Source organism: Talaromyces proteolyticus, assembly GCF_021365285.1.
Source record: "Talaromyces proteolyticus strain PMI_201 chromosome Unknown BGW36scaffold_6, whole genome shotgun sequence".
In the NCBI taxonomy this organism is placed as follows: Eukaryota; Fungi; Ascomycota; class Eurotiomycetes; order Eurotiales; family Trichocomaceae; genus Talaromyces; species Talaromyces proteolyticus.
This window is the reverse complement of record NW_025764282.1, coordinates 1,153,823-1,175,457: the sequence shown is the minus strand read 5'-3', so window position 1 is coordinate 1,175,457 and position 21,635 is coordinate 1,153,823. Positions and strand designations below refer to the sequence as shown.

The following is a 21,635-nucleotide window of genomic DNA, read 5'->3' as shown; positions in this document are numbered from 1 at the left end:
GCCATGTGCGAACCATAAAAAGAAAAGGCCCTAGATAACTCTGTTTTGGAAACAAACAAAAAAGTAAAGTCGCAGACGGCTCCCCGGATGCTCAGCCGCTGGTCCGGATGGAGCTCTCAAACTCTGTCCAGCACAGTCAAGCTGCCAGCTTCAGATGTATACATACTACTGATGTAGAAGGCGGGATACGAGTGCGGCGGACTCTGGACTCATGCCGTCCTCAACAGCATGCCCAATCGTGCACGCTGAATGACAAATAGCTCAGGGACAAACCAGAATGACAGTCTGCATAGCATAAGGGCACAAATATACCAGGGATGATGTGGGTATTGTACATTTGCAGAGATTATGAGAGTGGGCCTGGGGTAACGCTCAGATCGTGTCGGAGAGTATTAATATCCGCGGTCCTGCCGCCCTGCCTGATTAGTCCGCGCAATCAGTACGGGACAGTGACAGACAAGTAGCATGACATGTGTCAATCAGCTAAGCGGGATAGGTTAAACCACGCATGCTACAATCGATAGTGGTATATCTGGTACCACAATACCATACGGCACCGTACGCGGACGCCTGTAGGCTGGTTTATCACTTCACGTGGAGAGTCACTCATTAGAGTGTACTGTACGGAGTACTTGCCTGCAAATTAGCCACTTGAGTCGGCCGGGCACTAGTCGAGCAACTACTCAGATTCCGTCGATAATGCAGGCTCTTGGGCGTGTCGCACAAAGAACCAGATGAACTGGGCAAATCCCTTAAAATAGACCTGCATGACCGCGGTGGAGTGCCCATTCTGTTCCCCTCTCCTCTGCATATCATCGTGATCAGTGCTTATTCTAAATTGAGATGCCACATATTCTGTCTAGCTGAGCGCGACAGGGCAGAACTACAGCACACTCGGAACCTCTCCTCCCCCCCTTCCCCCCGTCAATACCAATATTAATTACCAAAGCATATTATTATAATACATACCGGAGAGTCCCGGAACGGTACGATACGGCGGTGGGGCAGGCTCTGGAAGAGGGTCTTACCACAGAGTGCCCCGCCCCAGCGCCTGTTTGCATGGCAGCGACTAACAGTAGCAGTAGTACCAGCGGTAATTAGTACTATCGGAGTAAGCACGCTGTACGTCCACTTGCTCCTATGCTCGAACAGCCACCCCGGCCGGCTACTCCGCTACTCTCTAGGCTAGCCTAGCCCCAGACTTACTTGTACCGTGATCTGAGAGTCTGCCTGCAAGTCTGTGAGCCGTGAGCCGTGAGCCGTGAGCCGTGTCTCCTGTCGACGCCTCTGGGGAATTAATTCCCTTCGGTGCATTTCCCCGTGCAGCGCGGGTGATCTGCAAACCCCGTGCTGCTGCTGCGATGGCTGCCATTGGTGTCTTTGGCGCGGTATCGCCTCGCAGCCCGCGCCAGGCCCAAACAGGAAACCCCTCTCCTGCCTCCTGCCTCCTGCCCTCTTGCCCATACCGTTTCCGTCGCCGCCAGGGTGCTCCTTCCTGCAGCACACGGCCTGCAAAGTACAAACTGACACAGTCGCTCCTGCCTCTGCTTGACCCCTCCTGCCTCATGCAGCTGCAGCCCTCCAGCTCCCAGCCAGACGGTCCCCGCGCTGATTCGCCGTGACGAGGTCCTGGAACTGGAACTGGAACTAGGAACTAAGCCATGTACTACTATGTAATAGTAGGTGCTCGTCGTGGTCGTGGTCAGAGTATGTATGTACTCGTAATTAAACGTTATTAGCGTACCGTAAAATAACAACCGTGGTAGCTCGCACAGATCGACACGCGGCGCTGTCCCCTGCCCTATGGGTAAACAGCATAGCCTGGCTCACCGTTGGTTGCTGGTGGCTCTAACTGTGCCGCCTCGACTGCGTCCTTTCCCAATGCGGTCGTCCATCGCCCTGCTATTATATAGGAGCAAAACTGACGCCCAGCGCTGCCCTTCGACACATCTCCCGGACGCAGTATCAGGCCAAGTATCATGGTGTGGTTGTCTTCGCTCACAAGCTTGAACCACCCCCGCCGCCACTGCAGAACCCACAACAAAGCCGCCTGCGCTATATTAATCGCGTCGTCCAAGAAATAAGCACAGAAGAAGCATACAAAAAGGCCCTGCTGTGCCGTGCGAATCAAGCAGCCCTCGTCTCATCAACAAAGCCCAATGAAACAGCTCAGCGTTGCCATCCAGTCAACCTTGGGCCTGGCGACCTGGCTTCTAGAAAGCTGCAGTTTCAGCCGCCGTTTCTGTTTCTGTCCTGTTTCTCTATCTGTTTCCTGCTGCCGTTTCTGATCCCGCCTCCAAATCGGGCTGCTGTGACTGTGCGCCCGCTCCTACCGGCGTGTGTGCCCCTCTCTCTGGCCTGCTGCTGCTCTTGCCTTCAAATAAGCCCGCATCTGCTAATTTGTGACCTGCCAACAACACAGCCTGAACAACAGCACCTCCTTGTCTCGCCAACAGATCCACAACAGGAGACGAAGAAGAAGAAGAAGAAGAAGAAGAAGAAGAAGAAAAGAAGAAGCAGCGAAGAGAAGATAATGACTCCAGAGTAACCGAAGAAAGAAGAACATTCAAAAAACACAGTTGCATGTTGTCATCCTTCGTCCCTGCTGCCCCTTCTCCCCGATATCGATCGACCTCTCTATCTGCCTCTTTCCTCTGGACGTGTGCAGTCTGAAGAGCATTGTCCTCTTTGTTGCCTTGCCTTGTTGAGATGACTGCAAGGCCTACGTCGACTTCCTCTTCCCACATCACAGATGTAAGCCGAGCCTGGGAAAGTTGGCACGTCGATCTTGGCTCACCGTTGACAGTATTACCGCGCGTCCAATACTCATACTCCGATACCCTCCAACATGTCGATCCCCAGAATGCCCACTCACCAGGTAAGTCTCCTCGCGGGCCATGAGATATGCCCAGGTAACGTGTGAATCAGACTTATGTCGGCCCGCCCAGCTTCTCGTCTGAGGACGCTGCCGACATGCCTCTGCAAGTGGACGATGCTGTAAGCAGCAACAGCATACGATGTGTCAAAGCCGAGCACCTACTGACAAAGTTCCAGCCGATTTGCCCCGATACTCATGAGCTACTCTCCGAAAACGGGAGAAAGCCCTTCTTCCCGCCCTCTCCTTTCACTATCCGAAGCATCGCTACCGATAAAGTCCGCGTCTTGAAGACACCGCGCGTCAGGCGTCGTACCAAACCCGTCAAAACAGAGAAGGGATCGAATCCAATCATCGACGCGCCCCTGAGCCTGTTGACAAAGCACATGATTCACATTCCAGTGAAGGACATGGAAGCTTGGGTTAACCGGTCAGTGGAGGTTCGGATGCAGGAGGTGGCAAAGAAGAATGGAAAGATTGCGCGTCCGATGAACTCGTTTATGCTCTATCGCTCCGCCTATGCAGAACGCACCAAGGAGTGGTGCTCCCAGAACAACCACCAAATCGTCTCGAGAGTATCTGGACAAAGCTGGCCCAAGGAACCACCGGAGGTACGTGAGAAATTCGAGTTCCTCGCTCTCATTGAGCGCGACAATCACCAAAAAGCGCACCCAGACTACAAATTTGCACCAAACAAGACACAGCCACCCCCTCGCAATAAGAAGCGTTCCATGGGAGACGAAAGTAGTGACGGTGATAGCGTGGAATTCCAGGTTCCGGCTCATCCATCGCCCATGCAACACAAAAAGATGAAAACTTCCAGTCTCAATAGCTGCTACGACAGCCGCGAGTCGACCCCTCTCGACAGCCACGAGCCCATTCTAGCTGAAGGTTACCACCACCCTACGTGGCAGATGGATAGTCGGCCCCTCCAACCACACGTCTTTCCCCATGCCAATCATCATGGGTATTTTATACATCCTCAGGCACCAATCTCGAACATGATGCGCACTGCCAACGAAGGTCCTCATCCGCCGCCTGCCTTGATGAATGGCCACTACAGCAGTCTCGTCGGAATTCCAGGCGGCCTTCATCAAGAGCTGGTCCGTTCCTACCCAAGCAACCATCCTGTCAGTCACATGGAGAGCAATCAATTAGATCCTCAGCTTTTGTCCGCGGATGCTCCTGGTCCTGACATGCGTTCATACAGCCGCCCAAATTTTCCAGCACCTGCATATTGGCAAGCTGAGCAGGAAATGGGTCCGTATTTGGCCATGCCTGGTGCATCGGGGACACAGAATCTCAACTATGACCATATCCCCAGCTACACCAACGCCCAGCCTCTAGAAGATGGCCACAATATCTGGCCTTGCGATGATGGGGTTTCGGTGTCTGAAGTTGGCAAGGACTTTGAAAATTGGCTCCAGCCGTCGAGTACATATCCATCTCAATAGGCAGCCTGCGAGTCTGTGTGTCTGTATTGTGGGTTTGATGACTATTACGACTCATGCTTGGCGGTATTTTATTCGGCATGCGATTTGGGCTGGAAGATACCCTCGTTGGATGAGAGTTAGACCTCCATCTGATCATAATTCCTCTTTTCTTATCTTAGTTCCTCATCCTAGTTTCTCATCTGTCAATGTGCGGCCATTTGCCTTTTCCGTTACGTCTTGTGGTTTGGCTACAATCGTTTAATGTTTGCATCTATGGGGAGGGTGGTATTTTCGGTTTTTTTTCGTTCCTTCAGGGTGGGCGGTCCAAATTGTCAAAGCGTTTGTCGCGCATGTCGGTAATACCATCGGTACAATAAAGTTAATTCATCTCGAATTCATTATAATAATCATAGAGTACTGCATAGTACTGGAGCATAGAACTGTATGTGCACTGCAGACGCCAAGCGCGAGATGACGCGCTTGCCCGCCAATCTAATAATAATCCGAGCTGAACACGGCCCACCAGCATCTAATTATCAACAGCATCTGTCAGCAGCATCTACCAGCAACGCCTTCCACCGTAGAAGAGTCCTGATGAGGCAAATCCACGAACCATGTACGGCGAACTAGGCAACAAACTGGTACTCCTCCCTACCCCTCTCACCCCATACATTTACTAACCCTCCAAGGTCCAACACGCCAAACGCACGCAATCCCTCGCCTACCTGCCCCCCTACCAAACCGAAATCGTTCGCTCAGTCGCGCGCGAAGTGCGCGATCTCGACAAGGACGTCGCACACCACCTCGCCGCCGTCGAGGGCGGCTTCGACCCGTCGTCGCAGCCCGCCGTGGCCTGCGCGCTGCTCGTCGACCACCTGTGCATGCGCCGCAACAAGCGCTGCCTGCTAGCCTACCACCGAGTGCGCACCGAGAAACTCGAGGATATGTGTTGGAAAGGCATCGACGTGCTCGAGCAACAACAACCAGAGATCCCTACCACCGGTGCCGGTGGCAGTGCTGGCGATGACGCCATTGCGAGCTCTCAAAGCGGGAATATCAGCTCGCTCAGCCCCGAGGAGGAGGAGTATTTCAGGCTGTATTGCGATATACTCGCCGCGCATAAAGGCCACTGGACGGATATCGATTTGACCGGCAGTCTGGAACCGCCCAAGGATTTGTTCATTGATGTGCGGGTGCTCAAGGATGCGGGCGAGATCCAGACGGAGTATGGGTATGTTTTAGTCTTCTACTCATTTCTTTCTCTCTTTCTCTTCTTTTCTTGTCTTTTTGGGCGTTGCATATGCTAACTGAAGCCAGTGCCATCAATCTCACCAAAAACAGCCAGTTCTACGTGCGGCAGGGAGACGTGGAGCGGCTGATTGCGCAGGGGTTTTTGCAGCGGTTGAGCTAGGCCTAGGCCTTTTACAAAATTAAAATGTTAGATACCCGGCTCACAACAGTGGGAGTGAGTCCAATGAGTTATGAACTCTCGGAATATTATATTTACTGTAATCGAGCTGTACGACGCTAGGGCATGCAGCTAGTAGATCTCAACCCGTCGCGCATTTCAGTCCCCGCAGCTGCAGATAAGACTTGGCTGACATGTTTCTTTTTGTAAATATTTCATAGCCAATACAGCAATAATAATGTAATAATATATTAATATATTAATATAGTAATAGTAATAATAATAATAATAATATCTTAAAAATGAATACATGCGTATAGCTAGCTGCAAGGCAAGGTTTGCGTGGCGCCATATTACGAATGTAGTGCGTGCAAGAGTCTGAGCTCTCCGATGTCGCCAGTCCTGTCGCCAGTCCTGTCGCCACTGCAATCGCATCGTCCTGCTTGTGTATCGGGATCAGTTCATAGGTCAATTGATCTACGAAGTACAGCTCAAAGACAGCTTCAAATTGTGCCGGGTCTGGAATGGAGCTCTTATCTCTCCGGACCGTATCGGCCCCAGTCTAATCTGCTAACCTATGCTAATCAGCCGGATGAAATCTTCTCTTCTACTCCAACCTTGTTGGGAGCTCCCCTCTTGCGTCTTTCTCCATCCTAGTGAATTCTCCTAATAATGTCGATCGTGCACGCCATTTTCTCGTCTTTGTGTATCTTCAACTAGGCCGTTCACGCCATTAACCAGGCCAGACACAGAGAGAAGAGTCCTATGTCGGAGCACTCGTCATGACCGACCCTGACGCACGTGGGCGCAGCGACTCGCACGTCTCCAGGCATGACAGCATTCTCGACCAGAATGACCCCATTGGCGCCTCCAATTTCAATTCCACTTCCACGCCGACAAAGCTTGAGGCCCTGCTCTCCAGCAGCAATGTCAAGACCCCCTCTCGCTCCTTCTATCACCGCGCCTTCCACGGCTCGCTAGGTGCGTTAGCCCCGTATCATATGATGATATATCGTATGTTGCTCTACTAATACTGTCTAGACCCCGCGCAGTATTCCTCCCAGGGCGTCCGGGAACAGTCTGCAGAACTCGCCTCATTGGCTGTGTCTGATGCTGAATCCGGGACGTCGGCGCCCGCTTTTCTGGACCCTGACCCTCTCAGTCTAGATCTCTTCCGCCAGAGTCGGCCGCTTCAGCCTGATAATGATCTGTATCAGCCTGAGGACGTGATTGAGGAGGCTTCCGAGTCTGCCACGCCGACTCCAACCGCCCACCTCTCGAGCTCCGCGCTGACGGCGATGATGCGCAATGACCCTGAAGACCAGAGCAGCAATAACCCTGCCGCCAAGAGTGTTTCGCCAAATAATTCCATCTCGCGGACAGACGCAGCAGATGAGCTGCCCGACGAGCAAACCTCGCTGATCCGCAAACGAACACAGTCCAAGGACCTCAGCTATGGAACGGCCCGAGATGTGGAGAGTCAGTCGCTGTATAGTCAGAGAAGGTCTTCTGCGCAGCATGCGTATTCTAGAGCAGAAACCTTTTTCTATGTTTCTACACATCCCAAGTCGTGGAATCGTCGGACAATATGGTGGGAAGGTGTGGTGCGTCCGGTCAGTCTTCTGCCTGCTGTTTTCTTGGGCTTGCTTCTTAATATCCTGGACGCATTGTCGTATGGAATGATCTTGTTTCCCCTGGGGGAAGCCGTTTTCTCAGACTTGGGTTCGGACGGTATTTCCATGTTCTATGTTAGCACGATTATAGCCCAGCTGGTATTCTCGTTGGGTGGGTCTATTTTCAAGGGCGGAATTGGCAGTGAGATGATCGAAGTGGTTCCGTTTTTCCACAAAATGGCGTTTATGATCCTCAGCCGCGTTGGCGAAGATAATCCCAAGGCTGTGCTCGCCACGACAGTGCTGTCGTTCTCGATCAGCTCAGTCCTGACGGGACTGGTGTTCTTTCTCATGGGAGTGTGCAAATTAGGCTCTCTCATTGGATTCTTCCCTCGACATATTCTCATTGGCTGTATTGGTGGTGTTGGCTGGTTCCTGGTGGCAACAGGAGTCGAGGTATCTGCACGATTGCCTGGTTCTCTGGAGTATAACATAGCAACACTGCAGAAGCTGTTCCAACTCGATACTCTGTTTTTATGGTTGATACCATTATTTCTCGCCATATTCCTTCTTGTCTTGAAGCGATTCATCAAGTCTAATTTTTTAGTGGGAGGTTATTTCATACTTGTTGCTGTTATGTTTTACGTCGTCAAGTTTATTGCTCGGTTCTCCATGACGACTTTGCGTCAGAATGGCTGGGTTTTTGAAGCTCCAGCAGCTTCGAACCCGTGGTGGCATTTTTATACCCTTTACGGTACTCCTTCCTTTCTCTTATTGATTGTGGATGATGCTGACGATAAAGACTTTTCTGCTGTAAATTGGAGCGCGCTTGCCGACACTATTCCTGCCATGTTTGCTCTTACTTTCTTTGGGGTTTTGCATGTCCCCATCAATGTTCCCGCGTTGGGCATTTCCACTGGAGAGGACAATCTCAATGTTGACCGGGAGCTCATTGCGCATGGAGTTACGAATGCTCTGTCAGGAGCTGTAGGGAGCATACAGGTAGCTACGCTTTACGTCACACATGAAAAGAGGCTAATACCAACTAGAACTATCTAGTATATACCAACAGTCTGCTTTTCATTGGTAGCGGCGGTGATTCTAGATTAGCAGGCATCATGCTCGCCGCAGCCACTGCCGGAATCATGGTCATTGGCCCGATCATCATCGGATATATTCCAATTCTAGTAGTCGGCGCACTGATATTCCTGCTTGGTATCGAATTGATGGAGGAGGCACTGGTCGACACCTGGGGCAAGCTACACAAGCTTGAGTATCTAACCGTAGTCATCATCGTAGTCACGATGGGAGCGTGGGATTTCGTCATTGGCATCTTCGTCGGCATCATCCTCGCCTGCGTCAACTTTGTCGTTCAAACATCCCGCAAATCAGCCATCCGAGCAACATACTCTGGCGAATTCACCGCATCAACCGTCCGGCGACCGCCGATCCAGCAGCGATTTCTCAAAGACGCTGGCAAACAAACCCTTATCATCAAGCTATCCGGATTCCTATTCTTCGGCACCATCGTCAAAGTCGAAACCACCGCGCGCGGGCTCATCGATGACGAAGCTTTCAACAGACGTCCAATCCGCTTCCTAGTGCTCGATTTTTCCCGCGTCAACGGTCTTGATTTCTCTGCCGCCGAGGCTCTAACACGCATCAACCGCATCCTCGGTAAGAGAAACATACAGACCATCATCTCTGGCTTGGACGTGGAAGGCGAGGTCGGGAAGAGTCTACAGAACGTCGGCCTCTTCGCGGACGAAAGCCTAGTGCAGATTTTCGAAGACCTCAACTCGGCGCTCGAGTTCTGCGAGAATGAGTACCTCAAGATCTTCTACAGCCGCAAGGAAGCCCTAACGCGGCGCTTCGAGGAACAGTCTCGCTTCCTCGACGTCCCGCGAGACGTCTCGCAAACCATCTCTTCCATCACAGACACCTACGGCCACTCCCCTCGCCGCAACTACCTCCAACAAGCGGCTCTCCAGACGCTCAGCCAAGACGAAAACGCGGTTCGCGCGCCACAGAAATGGATGGCATATCGCCAACCGCTCCCCTTACTCCTGCAAGCCTTCCATGACCTGACCTCGAAATCCGAAGACTTCTGGTTCCCCAGCTGCGCATTCTTCCACCGCGAGGAATACCCGCGCGACACAATCCTGTACCATGAGGGCGACGCCCCAGAGACGTTCTACCTGCTGGAGTCCGGTATGCTGCGCGCCGAGTACACGCTGCCGCAGGGCCGCTACTCGGAGCTAATTGTAGCGGGCAGGCCGTGCGGCGAGTTGCCGTTCTTTGGCGACACGCCGCGCACGGCGACAGTCAAGGTTGATCAGGACTGTGTAGCGTGGGTTTTGCGTGTCGACAAGTGGATGGAGTTGAGGGCGCAGGAGCCGCAGATTGCGCAGGAGTTGTTGATGGTTAGTTTGAAATTGACGGCGGAGAGGATGGATAGTATTACATCGTGAGTTTCCTTCTTTTACCTTCCTTTTTGGTTCACTATTGACACATTACATCAGACATGTTCTTGCCATAGCGGGGTGATTTCTTGAAAAGGCGGCAGATTCTGATATTCAGCGGGCATCATCTACGTATTTAATACATTCATATCTACATTCACATATCCATCCATATTACTAACACCCTCCTCAATATCCCTCACCATCATTCAATTGATAAACCTCGTGTAAGCCTGCTATGTACAACCAATATCAATTGATGTATTATGTACAGACCTAGTCTGATTGAAATGTAACCCGCCAAGAACCCAAGTCCAGCCGCGCACCAACCCAATTCGCTTAAACGCAACAATCACGTCGTGCATACGATTACATCGTGCACCGCCAAGCTGCTTGGCAGTGCCAGGCTCCCTCTTCTCATTCATTAAAAACGGCCCGTCCCTGTCTATCGGCATAAATTGTGTCGTAGTACTGTAGTGCTCTTTATCGGCATGTCGATCAGATCGATGTTTAGATAAACGTGATAGCGGGCGTGCTGCGTGATTGGCTGTGGGTTGTTGATGTAGTATACAATCAAATTACAATGCTTCTGCACGAATAGCACGAGGACAGTACATGTGTAGTAGTCTGGTTCATGTTTATCTGCTGATCATGTGTGCATGTATGCAGGCCCTCGCAGTATAAAGGTATCCTACACCACACCACACCACACCGCTCCCTCACACTGTGGTGCACCGCTCTTGAATTCCAGTAATCGACGTAGACATATCAAAATGAAACCCGCCGTCGTCTTCTCGGTGGCATGCACCGTCCTCTCCGTCCTCGCCGCTCCAGCTCCAGCACCCAGCCCCGTACGCCCCCTGGCCCCTCCCCCCCTTCTTCCCATCCATCCTCCCTCCTGCTAATGGCATCCAGACCGGCATCCCCTCCACGTCCAGCGCGCAGAAGCTCCTCGCGGCCCTCACCGTCGTTGCGGGTGGAGACGTCGCGGGCTACGCGCGCGACAATTTCAAGACATGGGACACCATCAACGGGACGTGCAACACGCGGTACGCTCCCCCTATCCTCTCAGTCATCGGCTGTCAAACTGGTAGGTAGACGATATTGATAATAGGGGTAGTGAATACGTACTCAAACGCGACGGCAAGAATGTCGTCGTCGACGGAGCATGCGAGGCGACCTCAGGTACATGGGTAAGCCCGTACGACGGGAAGACGTGGACGAGCAGGAGCGATTTGCAGATTGACCATATGGTTCCGCTGAAGAACGCGTGGAATGTAAGCCCCCCCTCACCCCTCCCCCCTGCCTCTGCCCCTGCCTATACTAGTGTTTGGGGCGGTGTTGATTGGATAGAATGGTGCGTCGGATTGGACGGCCAGCCAGCGCGAGGCGTATGCGAATGATATCATGCAGCCGCTGCTGTGGGCGGTGACGAGTAGTGTGAATGAGAGTAAAGGGGATAGAGGGCCGGATGAGTGGAAGCCGCCCAGCGAGGGCTTTTACTGCACGTATGCGGAGGCGTGGGTGGAGGTCAAGAGCCATTATAAGTTGACGGTGACGGCGGACGAGAAGAGCGCGTTGAGTGATATGCTAGGGACTTGTTAGGGATTATATCAAATTGATGTAGATGTCCAAGGCAATGCGTAAATAAAAAAGAGTATATGATACGTCTGGCGAGTGATAGCTAAACAGTCTATTACTATTAATATACGTTGGTATCAATCTAGTTCACAACGGAACACGATCACTCGAGTTCGGGTATCGTTGCGCTTGTAACAACAAGCACACGCAAACACACAAATGAAACAGACAAAGAGACAAAGAGAATAGAGAAAGAATAAGTGGGTATCATCTCGTCTCACAATCAGGTACAGGCAGTTTCACGTTTTGGCAGCTCGGCAGCTACGCGGCTATGCCAGAACGAGAGGCAAACTCCCCATCCCACCACTTTTCAAACTCCACTACGCTCGTTCTGGCATTGGCCCTTCAAGCAGCAGCTTGAACGGGGGCAGCAGTTGGGGCAACATTGACGGGCTCGGCAGCGACAGCAGGCTCCTCGGTCTTGGCGGCGGTCTCAGCAGCCTCAGTGGCAGCAGGAGTAGCTTCAGTGGTCTCCTCAGGGGCAGCCTTGGCCTCACCCTCGGGGATGGCCTCCGCAGGAGCAGCCTCCTTGTCCTTCTTCTCCTCAGACTTCACAGCCTTGCTGGGCTTGCGGAAAAGACCTCCAAGTTTGTTGGCGGCCTTCTTCTCTTCAGAGGTGACCTCAGACTTGACCTTCTTACCAAGTGTGCCGAAGATGGAGGTGCGCTTAGACTTGGTCTCAGCGGCAGCTTCCTCCTTCTCCTCCTTCTTGTCCTCGGCGGGGGTCTCAGTAGCGGCCTCGGCAGCAGGGGCATCAGTCACAGCCTCAGGCTCAATGGGCTTGGCGGCAGACTCGTCGACAGGGCTGTCGAGTTGAGGAGCAGTGCTGGCAACAGGGGCAACCTCCTCCTCAGTCTTCTCCTTTCCAGGGCTGGTGACCTTGTTGAAGAAGTTTCCGAAGATGGAACCACGCTTAGACTTAGTAGCGGACTTGGGCTCCTCCTTCTTGTCCTCGGCAGTAGTCTCGGTAGTCTCAGCAGAGGGCTCAGCAGCGGCAACAGCAGGAGTCTCAGTGGCCTCTACGGCGGGGGCAGCTTCGACGGTTGGCTCCTCAGTAGCGGCAGCGGCCTCAGGAGCAGCCTCAGTAGCAGGGGCCTCCTCCTTGACCTCCTCCTTCTCCTTCTTTCCAAGGATGCTGCCGAAGATGGAAGCGCGCTTGCGAGACTGAGAACGGCTCTTCTTGTCCTCCTTCTTTTCTTCCTTCTTCTCCTCCTTCTTGTCCTCGGCAGCCTCACCCTCCTTGGCGTCCTTCTCGGGAGCAGGGGCAGCCTTGACGGCTGCGGCGACAACGGCAGGCTTGGTGATCTTCTCGAGCTCAGCCTTGTAGCCCTCGCCACCGGTGATGGTCTCCTTCTCAGCCGTAGCCTCGGCGGTCTTGGCGGTCAAAGCGGCAACCCAGCTGTCGCGCTCGGCAGCGCTGGCGGCCTGGAAAGTGTGCTTGTGGGTATAGAGCTTGAAAGAGAACTCGCTAGAGCCGTCCTTATTAACGTCGCTGACCTCAGACTACGCTTATTAGTGGACCGAATTGAACACGTCATATATAAAACCATACCAGGTTGAAGATACCGGCAGGGGTAGCCTTGTCCTCAGCACGCTTGGTGTAGAAGAGCAAGCCCTTGCCGGTCTGGGTGGCCCAGGCAGCAGTGCGCTGAGCAGCCGCAGAGCCCTTCTCGGAGGCGAGGAAAGCAGTCAAGTTCTTGGCCTCGACGGCATCGTCGGAGAAGAAAAAGAAGCGCTTGGCGAAACGGAAGCTCCTGTAATACATTGTTAATCTTCCCGTTTCATCATCACTTGTTTGCTGTTACTGATACTCACTTGACCAGACCAGGGCCCTTGTAGCCCAGAGTGCCGTCGGTAGCAGGAGTAACCTCTTCCTTGGCGGCCTCAGCAGCTTCGGTGGTCTCGACTACAGGGGCAGCTTCGGTCTCAGCAGCAGGCTCAGCGGGAACTTCAGTGGTCTCGGCGGGAGTCTCGATGACAGCTGGCTCAGCAGCAAGAGCAGCGACGGGGGTCTCTTCGACAGGCTTGGGGGCTTCGGCAGACATGGTGACGGTGGTGGTAGGTGGGAATATTAAATGAGATAATTAAAACCAAGGGTAGGGTCAATTATTAATGAAGCGGGTGGAAAAACAGCTTCGACGCTCGCGACGACGAGGGCTGGTGGGTATCACTATAGGGTATCTTGCGAGGGGTATCTCAACGAAGCGAAAAGCAAGAGACGCAAAAGCAGAGCTTGAGCGACTCGGGGTATCACAAGGAAAAGCCGGGGTTGGTTGGAGATGAGTAATTATCTGGCACGAGAAAGCAGGAGGAGGAAAGAAAAAGAGCGAGGCGGAAGGAGGCCGCAAGAAATAGGAGCGCGGCCGGCAGGCGCTAGCCCAGCCCCATGCAGGAGGGGCGCCGTATTCTGCGTACGGCGGTACGTTACCTGTGTAAATTACGGGTGGGGCTGATCTGCTGTCCTCCATGTATCTAGACTCTACTGCCTCCCACAGCAACTCGAGGGAGTCGAGTCCCTGAAGATACTGTCGCAGCAGGGTGGGCGCGTAGAAAGGGCTCTGTATTGAAGGCTAATATTTCTGCAGCGGTGCTAGTGAATGCAGGAATTAGGAGTAGCACGATCATGGAGATATAGGGTCGCGGTTCTATACCGTAACGGACACCGTCCATCTCCAGCTCAGGCTCCTCAGCCATGGATCGCGGACGCCTCTGGCCAGTCACTCCCGCCGCCTCATGGCGTGATGTTTCAAGTCGTCGACGTCGCTCACCTGCTGACCTTATCAGACGACCCAGGCGGGCTGGCGTGCTGCCATTGGAGACGCCTACCCGCCTGAGCGCATGACCACAACCGTTATTGGGCCAGTCGCTGCTGTCTACGGCTAAACGGCAGCACGCGACTGGCGAAAACTCTGCACAGCTGTTATTCGGATAATATCAAACAGTAATAGTCATGCCATCAATAGCTAGTATTTTCTGCTAGTTTCTGCTAGCAGCAACGCGGCCTAGCCATTGGTCCACAGGCCGCCCTAGCCGCTTTGGGACAGCTGCTGACTGGCCAGGCCCGAAGCAGCCCTATGGCTCCACCCTTTTGTTTGTTTTGATTGCTGTGCGCCTCGTGTCGAGACGATGTCAATCTCGTTATAGGGTATACTTCCCTGAAGACTGTTAAATAATAACATCATCCGGTTGCAAGCCAACAAAGGCGATATCGATAATCCATGCCACAATATGCGTACCATAAAGCTAATGTACCAATGTAGCAGCCCCGGACAAGAAGAAGAAGAAGGGCAGAAAAAATGGGCGACTACAGCTTCCTAGCGTCGCCCACCAGCCAATCAGCTGCGCGGCCCGCCATGCCCCGCCGATCGCTGCCCCGCTGCAGGAAAAGGGGTTCTCCTATTCAGTCTTTTTGCTGCTTCTTCATCCTGCACTCCATCTCTATCTGCTCTCGCACAGTCTAGCTGGTGCGTCAGCATACGGAATACGCAATCGGCCAGAAGCAGACCTTCTTTGCCAATCACTCCTTCCCCCATATTACCAGCCGCTTTGAAAGCAGAAAGCAGGGCAGAGCTCGAAAATGCGGTGAGCCAGGATTCTCACTAATTCTTAGCTTGGCTTTTTTCAGAAGGAGAGCCGTCCAGCGTCCTCCTACTAACCCTACTAACCGCGCCTATATGGAGTAACTAGGAGTAGGGATCCAGAGAATCCTGTTTTGAAGAACCCCCCCCCGGCGGCCGTGTGATTGGCTCTTAATTTCAGATTACAACGTCGTACATTGACACTGTGTATGTATTGAAACAATAATACAGGACGCTGGACAGCACCCAATCAAGCCCCCTTCGACTGACGTGACGATTTGGTGGTAGCCGGTGATCTGCGCTAGACTAGGAAGTTCGACGAGGGTCTATCATGCCTCCCTGACGCAGTCCGACTCCTGCATCAGTACCCCGTAATTACTTGCACTACATGCCCAATCGAATGACAGCTGGCACGACCGTGAAGTAGACCCATATGAAGTACAGATACAATATATAATATACAATATACAATATATTACGACTCTCGGAGACAGAGACAGTCCAGAGCTTACATGTGATAGGCAGAGTGCGATGCGAAGAAATAGCGTTGCCACTAACAGCCTACATGCATACTCCAGTCTCAACGTCGCGCGTGGCGGCCAAATGGTTCAGGCGTTGACCGCGTGATCAATCACCTCACCAATCCAATTCTGATGACTGATGGTGCCGTGGCTGATGTATTCGATGCATTTAAATATATAGTGCCTGAGGCGTATTTTCACTGTGATATGTTTGCTAATTACAGCAAGTATGTAGGAGATAGTCTATCGCGATTGCACGTCGTTACTGGCTGGCGATATCCAAGGTGGGATGCCATCGATCAGCAGACCTACCCCTCCTTTGACAGCCTTTACATTCGTCGATAGGTCGAGTGGCCAATGAGATGTACATGCACGACTCGTTATGCTGTTTGATGCTTGTCAGTATTGGATTTACAGCACATTGTAGTTTTGATTGATTATGTAACCGAAACATGTTGCAATAGTCACATGACAGCGAATTGCTATAATATCAGCATTGCAGCTGAGCTCAGGATTTACTCATATGTTTAGATATAATTTTGAATTAATTAACAGAAAACATATTTATATAATAGATTGTCAGAGAGTTGTAAAGGTGAATATGTCTCTATTACATGTGTGGTGCTACGTCAATAAACGTTCCGGTTGGTGCAGAGTTCTGGGAACTGTCGAGACACCACTAGAGAATGTTTCTGTGTGCTGACATGGTTGTATGTGTGAGAATTTTGTTTAGAGAGTAGGCAATGCGTTGAAATTGAACTAATAATATAGGGGAGTTGTATGCACAAACTGATTGTTGACCTGTGCCGTGAGACTAAAGTTGTCTTTAGGATGTCGTAGATTAAACTCATAAATTGCAATTTAACAGGTATGAAAATGGTATCCATGTTGGTACTAGATTGATCTATTCGAAAATCTGATACTGCACGCGTTTTAAGACGTGTCCGAAAAACTAATCTATTCTAACAATTACTAGTGGTTTATCACAGCAGAAAACCTAGACATCTTGCAGCAAATGCCCCTGCAAGTATTTCCCCTCCTATATGCTGATGTGTTGGAGTTTTTTCCGGCTCCAGCTGATCATATTGTTTTAGTGGGAAGGAATATGTGGTTTGTATGAGGAAGGTTTAACAGCACGTGGAGTGTTGACAGCGCCGGAAATGAATTTTAACCTTCAACTCACTAAAACCGGATTGGATAAATCTGCAATTTCACTAATGATTCGGGAATAGATAATAGATGAGCATCTACTCCTCGCGTTCGTCTCAAGGTTGTGGATACTGCGCTCCGCTTCACAACCCGAGGATTGATATGTCCTTCACATCTTTTCCGCCTCCGCAGATAACACCACACAAGCTCTTTTTTGATGGATTGAATAAATAGCTCTCCGTGGTCTATCATACCAGTTCTGAAGCAATGTAACACACCAGGACCAACGATATGAGTCTATTCACATCTTTTTAACGGAAACAGTTCTTTGTTGTCCAGTTCATAGCGCCATTGCTGTCTCTCTTGAAAATGCCCAGGATTCTGGCATGTTCTTCACCATAGAAACGGTTCTCGCTTCCGCAAAACCGGCTCCCAGCTGAAAGTGCGTATGATTGAATGGCTTCTTATCCATATGGCCACGGTCTGAGCCTCGCGCTAGATACGAATGTGCTTTTCTGGAGACAGATCCGTCTCAGCCGCCGACACTCCCATCCTACATGCTACTTACCTCCTGGGATGACGAAGACGGGCATCCCGCCCCGCAAAGAAAGGAGAGGTAATGCGGATTGCACCCTTGATGACATCAATAGGTACGGCATTCACCAAGCGAACCCATCCGCTCTGTTTCCCTCCAATTGATCAGACAACCCTTACAGTTCAAGGTGTTGAGAATATTAATGCAAGTGGAATCGTTTCTATTCACTGTGGGCTGGGAGATATGAATGAGTCGTATACCAATTTGCCGATGATTCCCTTGTCGTGAACCGGGGAAACATTGAAATTGGGTTGGATTCAGACTATGGAAAAGTCAACTGGTCGTCTATTGCATCTCGAATTTGAAAATTTCTAGTCCTTGAATATATATAATCCATACTAGTCATTGTAGTGATGTCACAATTGTCGACGCATTGGTTGCCTGAGGCACTCGTTATCTGTTAATTTTCTCCCCTCCCAATTCAACTCTCAACTCAACATTTGAACCGTTGTCAACTCAGTTAGTTACCTAGTTTACGCAAATGGAAGGCATTCACATACTATTTTATTCCAAATTTGCCCAGCAGCTCCCTGATTATAACCGGTATTGCATCTATCCAGACTTAGCTTATGGCTGTAGTTATAGGAGTTATTTTGATTGCAGTTATAGCTACGTCTCCTCAATGTCATTATGCGTCTCTACATATTTGGTTTCAATTTCGTCAAATGTTATCAGTCAATGAAAAAGTCTGCTCATATCAACTACATCAATTTATATCTTCTACATCAGATATTCTGTAACATCTGGGCTGAACTTGTGCTTTAAGACATAATAAGTTCCGAGTGTGTACTATCAATTGATTTATGTGAATTCATATTGCGATTACAAATAACATTTAAATATGTGATACTCTTCTACATATATCAACTACCGACTACGTATGTAAGGTGTGTTTGATGTCGTTTTAAGACTTGACTACAACAATTGATACATGATACATGTATAATAGATGTATTTGTTCTTCAAATATTGGAACAATTTGATGATTCAGGTTGATTCTTTACTATAGAAATATGTGTACATGTTCTAAACTTTGGCGAAAGGTCATAAAAATTCACGTGTGATTCGTGATTGATTTGGTATTGATATACATGCACAACCGACTTTAAGCATATTAGTAGCCGGGGTTAATATCCGAATTGATCAATCCTCGGCGATATGTTGCCAAGCCGATTTTCACATGGTAATCTAGAGAAAATTGATCGAACTGCCGCAATTCCTCGTGAATAAACCTATGGTAAAATGTCTGAATATCTTATTTGATGGAGCGAGATCCGGAGTATGGTCTATGATCCCCGCTATAAATGGACGAATGTGGAAGCGCCCTGTGACAACATCCACAAAAGAATATTAGTAATACTATGTGTGTGCCGACTGCCGACGACAATTCTACAGCACGAGACAGAGCGCCGTGTGACGAATGCGAGCCATTGCGAGGCTGACCGGTGAGGGCTGACCACGCCGTCTAGGCCTTAGGCACCACCCAGCCTGCAGCCCGCCCGCTATCACGGCAATTGTAATAACTGGTGGATGGCCCCGGATTGAGTTTTTCGGCGCCGTGCTACGGAGTACTTACTCCGATTCCGATCTTGGAACCGGCTCAAATACAATATTCTCTCAATAATCTCCATGTCTCAGACAAGATGAATGTACTAGGGCGTGTGAAGCGAATTCGCATTTATTTCAATCGTCATCTGATTGGAAAGTGTGCAGCGGGATGAGTATCAAAAATGTTGATCGCTCCTCAAAACGGGCTTGACGGTAGTGCTGAAGTCTCGAGTTTGAAAACTTGTTTGGGACTTGTTCTAGCCTGAGATTGGTGCGGGGCCGTGCGGACGGAACATATTCGTTGGAATGAAACTAATCTGCCGTTGTTGTAGGATTAGGCTGTATATTGTAGACTGTTTGACAGGTAGCTAAGTCGACATATAACAATTGATTGCTGCTGCCTGTAACTGTGGATTTAGATAGATGTTCTTTTCAAACCCGAATAGAAAAACTTATAAGCTGGTAGTCGTAGTCGACAGTAGAGGATCGCGAATAGCGGTGGAGACACCTCGTAATGATATACGGCGCAATTAGACATGGTGGGCTGAGCTGACGTCGGGGACGTAAGTCGGAAGTCGATCTCGACCATCTGGGAGTTGGTCTGCGAGTGAGTCATCATGGCGGCCATATAATTCGCCAATTGCGCCAGGTACGACAGTCCAGTCCCGATGGCGCATCGCGAGTGCTGGCATCGGCTAGAGACATAAGAATGAGAGGTGCAGTAGTGAGATGCCTGCGCTGCAAGGCATCGCCCTGGATGGCTGACAGGAGGCACAGAAGGCAGGAGCTAGTCTGCTCAGCCTCGACCGTGATCGTGAAACGCGCCTTCCTGGCGTTGTGCGGCTCGACTCGCGGCCAATCAGCACGGGTTCTGCTATGACTCACACTTTAGTTCCGCTTAGCGAACACCGCTAAACCAGATGGGGCTTAATTACGACCCCCGGCCACACCATTGGCTGCTGGTCCCTCCTGGATACCGCCCATTGGCCAGCGCCCTTAGTCCGCAGACCGCAGTGGCCTCCATAAGACTGCCTGATGCCCCGTGTCGGTGCCTGGCTTTTTCCCTCTTCTCTTCTCTTCTTGTCATCTCCACAAAATACCTCATCACACATACACGCATCAGAACACTAGAATCATATTGTCATTGTCTGCATAATGGCGGCTTTTTAGATCATCGTTGCTCCAGGTCACATTTCTGTCCCTCCCCCAGCGACAGACAAGATAGATCCCTCACGGACTACTGTTACAAATAATCCCCTCTCAATACCACTTTCAGAGCCTTCCCCTTCCGGGTCTCTGAACTTTTGCAGCGCCTCGCGTCGCCCAAGTTCTCTTTCTTCCACCATTCCAGTGACTTCGTTCACCACGGATAACCAACAGCAAACATGGCTTCCCACGCCCCCACACCAGCAGCCATTGGCGCCGTATCCGAATTCGATCAACAACAAGAACAGCAACAACAAGAACAATCTGCACGAGGACTTCGTTCTCTATCCGCAAACACCGGTTTCTCGCCCGCAAGCCAACTTCTGGGACGAGAGTTTGCCAGCCTCGCTGAGCCTCAACCCTAAATCCTCCATTGTCAACCACCCAGCCCTGGTCAGTCGCCGACACACGCTTCACTCCAGTGTCAACGTGAACCAGCCGCAAAATAAACAGGTTCAGCAAATCAAGAGGTTAAATCCACAGTCTACCGGGTTACCTTCGTCCACTTCTTATCGGTTCAGTCCAACAGGTCAGAAGCGCCTCGCACATCGCTTGTACGCGGCCTCTGTACCTTCGAATTCTCCACGCGTAAACCGTCCTTCGGTTCCTTTATTCAATAGCACAGAAAAGTTACAATCTAAAGTTCAGACCAAAATACATCACCGCAGAGTCATGTCTTCGTCCGATATCGTCCAAGGTACATACCTTCACCGCTTTAGCCCCACAACTCCTGTCTCACTACTATCTATTGAGTCAAGTAAACTGAATGCTAATGAATCACGCCTCACAGATTTCCCCTTGGATCTCTACAATATCACCACTGCAAGTCCTCTACTAGACGATCTTACCTCCCCTGCTTCATCTATGATGGCCTCCCCAGAAACATTCATGGACGACTATTCGTACATGGCAAATTATCCTTCGGGGGCTGCGCCTCCGGGCACAGTTTCGCCCAAGGATTTGACGCTCTCCGGGCCTCCTTCAACCTCGTTCTCTACGGATCTCGGTACTCCTCAATCATACTACGAATCTCCAGACGGCATATCTTTTAGCCATGACATCTCTCCAGCTTTCGCAAACATGGACGGTGAGCTTCCGGCCTCCGCGGAGCACTGGTTGCCTCTCGTGTCCTCGGATATCTATCCTACCGGAGAAGATCTCGATGCGACAATGGTCACAATGTCCATGAACGATCTGTCAAAATCGAAGGCACGTCCGGTTGAAATGGTTCGCTCCGTGTCTTCCCCAGCTCCGTCCCCTGGCAAGTCTGCCAAGAAGCTTGTGCAAAGTGCTGGAGTCAATGCTCGCCGACAGTCCAAAGCCCTTCCGAAAATCGTATATGACCCGGCCGATCCTGCCGCAGCGAAGCGCGCTCGCAATACTGAGGCTGCTCGTAAGTCGCGTATGCGCAAGGTAGAGAAGCAACAACACTTGGAGGAGAAGGTAGAAGAGTTAGAAGATGAAATCAGTCAACTAAAGGATCAAATACAATTCTGGGCGAAGTTTGCACCGGCAGGTGTATCATATAGCCCAGAAGTGCAATCCGAACAGCAGTGATGGCCTGCAAATTGAAAACTTGGTCTCTTTTCTATACCTATTCATGAAC

The 21,635-nt window shown here is 50.9% G+C and overlaps 6 protein-coding genes across 6 annotated transcripts; 5 read left to right on the top strand and 1 right to left on the bottom strand.

Annotated features, from left to right (window-relative positions):
• Positions 1–2,744: 2,744 nt before the first annotated feature.
• On the top strand, positions 2,745–4,541 carry BGW36DRAFT_168370 (uncharacterized protein). Its single transcript, XM_046209628.1, has 3 exons — positions 2,745–2,754; positions 2,807–2,997; positions 3,055–4,541. The coding sequence occupies exons 2-3, from the start codon at positions 2,974–2,976 to the stop codon at positions 4,327–4,329; spliced, it is 1,299 nt and encodes a 432-aa protein (XP_046072172.1). The 5' UTR covers positions 2,745–2,754; positions 2,807–2,973; the 3' UTR covers positions 4,330–4,541.
• A 134-nt stretch (positions 4,542–4,675) lies between these two features.
• Positions 4,676–5,969, top strand: BGW36DRAFT_341503 (uncharacterized protein). Its single transcript, XM_046213096.1, has 3 exons — positions 4,676–4,949; positions 4,998–5,539; positions 5,626–5,969. The coding sequence occupies exons 1-3, from the start codon at positions 4,923–4,925 to the stop codon at positions 5,717–5,719; spliced, it is 663 nt and encodes a 220-aa protein (XP_046072171.1). The 5' UTR covers positions 4,676–4,922; the 3' UTR covers positions 5,720–5,969.
• A 425-nt stretch (positions 5,970–6,394) lies between these two features.
• BGW36DRAFT_168254 (sulfate transporter family-domain-containing protein) lies at positions 6,395–10,235 on the top strand. Its single transcript, XM_046209627.1, has 5 exons — positions 6,395–6,697; positions 6,758–8,083; positions 8,132–8,331; positions 8,379–9,796; positions 9,852–10,235. Exons 1-5 carry the CDS (start codon positions 6,499–6,501, stop codon positions 9,874–9,876), a joined length of 3,168 nt encoding a protein of 1,055 aa, XP_046072170.1. The 5' UTR covers positions 6,395–6,498; the 3' UTR covers positions 9,877–10,235.
• A 437-nt stretch (positions 10,236–10,672) lies between these two features.
• BGW36DRAFT_378756 (uncharacterized protein) lies at positions 10,673–11,428 on the top strand. Its single transcript, XM_046216144.1, has 2 exons — positions 10,673–11,068; positions 11,145–11,428. Exons 1-2 carry the CDS (start codon positions 11,042–11,044, stop codon positions 11,394–11,396), a joined length of 279 nt encoding a protein of 92 aa, XP_046072169.1. The 5' UTR covers positions 10,673–11,041; the 3' UTR covers positions 11,397–11,428.
• Positions 11,429–13,269, bottom strand: BGW36DRAFT_378752 (Pleckstrin homology domain-containing protein). The gene is made up of 2 exons (XM_046216143.1): positions 12,985–13,269; positions 11,429–12,935 (listed from the first exon to the last, which is right to left on the bottom strand). Exons 1-2 carry the CDS (start codon positions 13,195–13,197, stop codon positions 11,778–11,780), a joined length of 1,371 nt encoding a protein of 456 aa, XP_046072168.1. The 5' UTR covers positions 13,198–13,269; the 3' UTR covers positions 11,429–11,777.
• Positions 13,270–20,701: 7,432 nt separating this feature from the next.
• Positions 20,702–21,586, top strand: BGW36DRAFT_397170 (uncharacterized protein; the record flags this gene model as incomplete). Its single annotated transcript, XM_046218261.1, has 2 exons — positions 20,702–20,726; positions 20,820–21,586. 2 exons carry the CDS (start codon positions 20,702–20,704, stop codon positions 21,584–21,586), a joined length of 792 nt encoding a protein of 263 aa, XP_046072167.1.
• Positions 21,587–21,635: the final 49 nt, after the last annotated feature.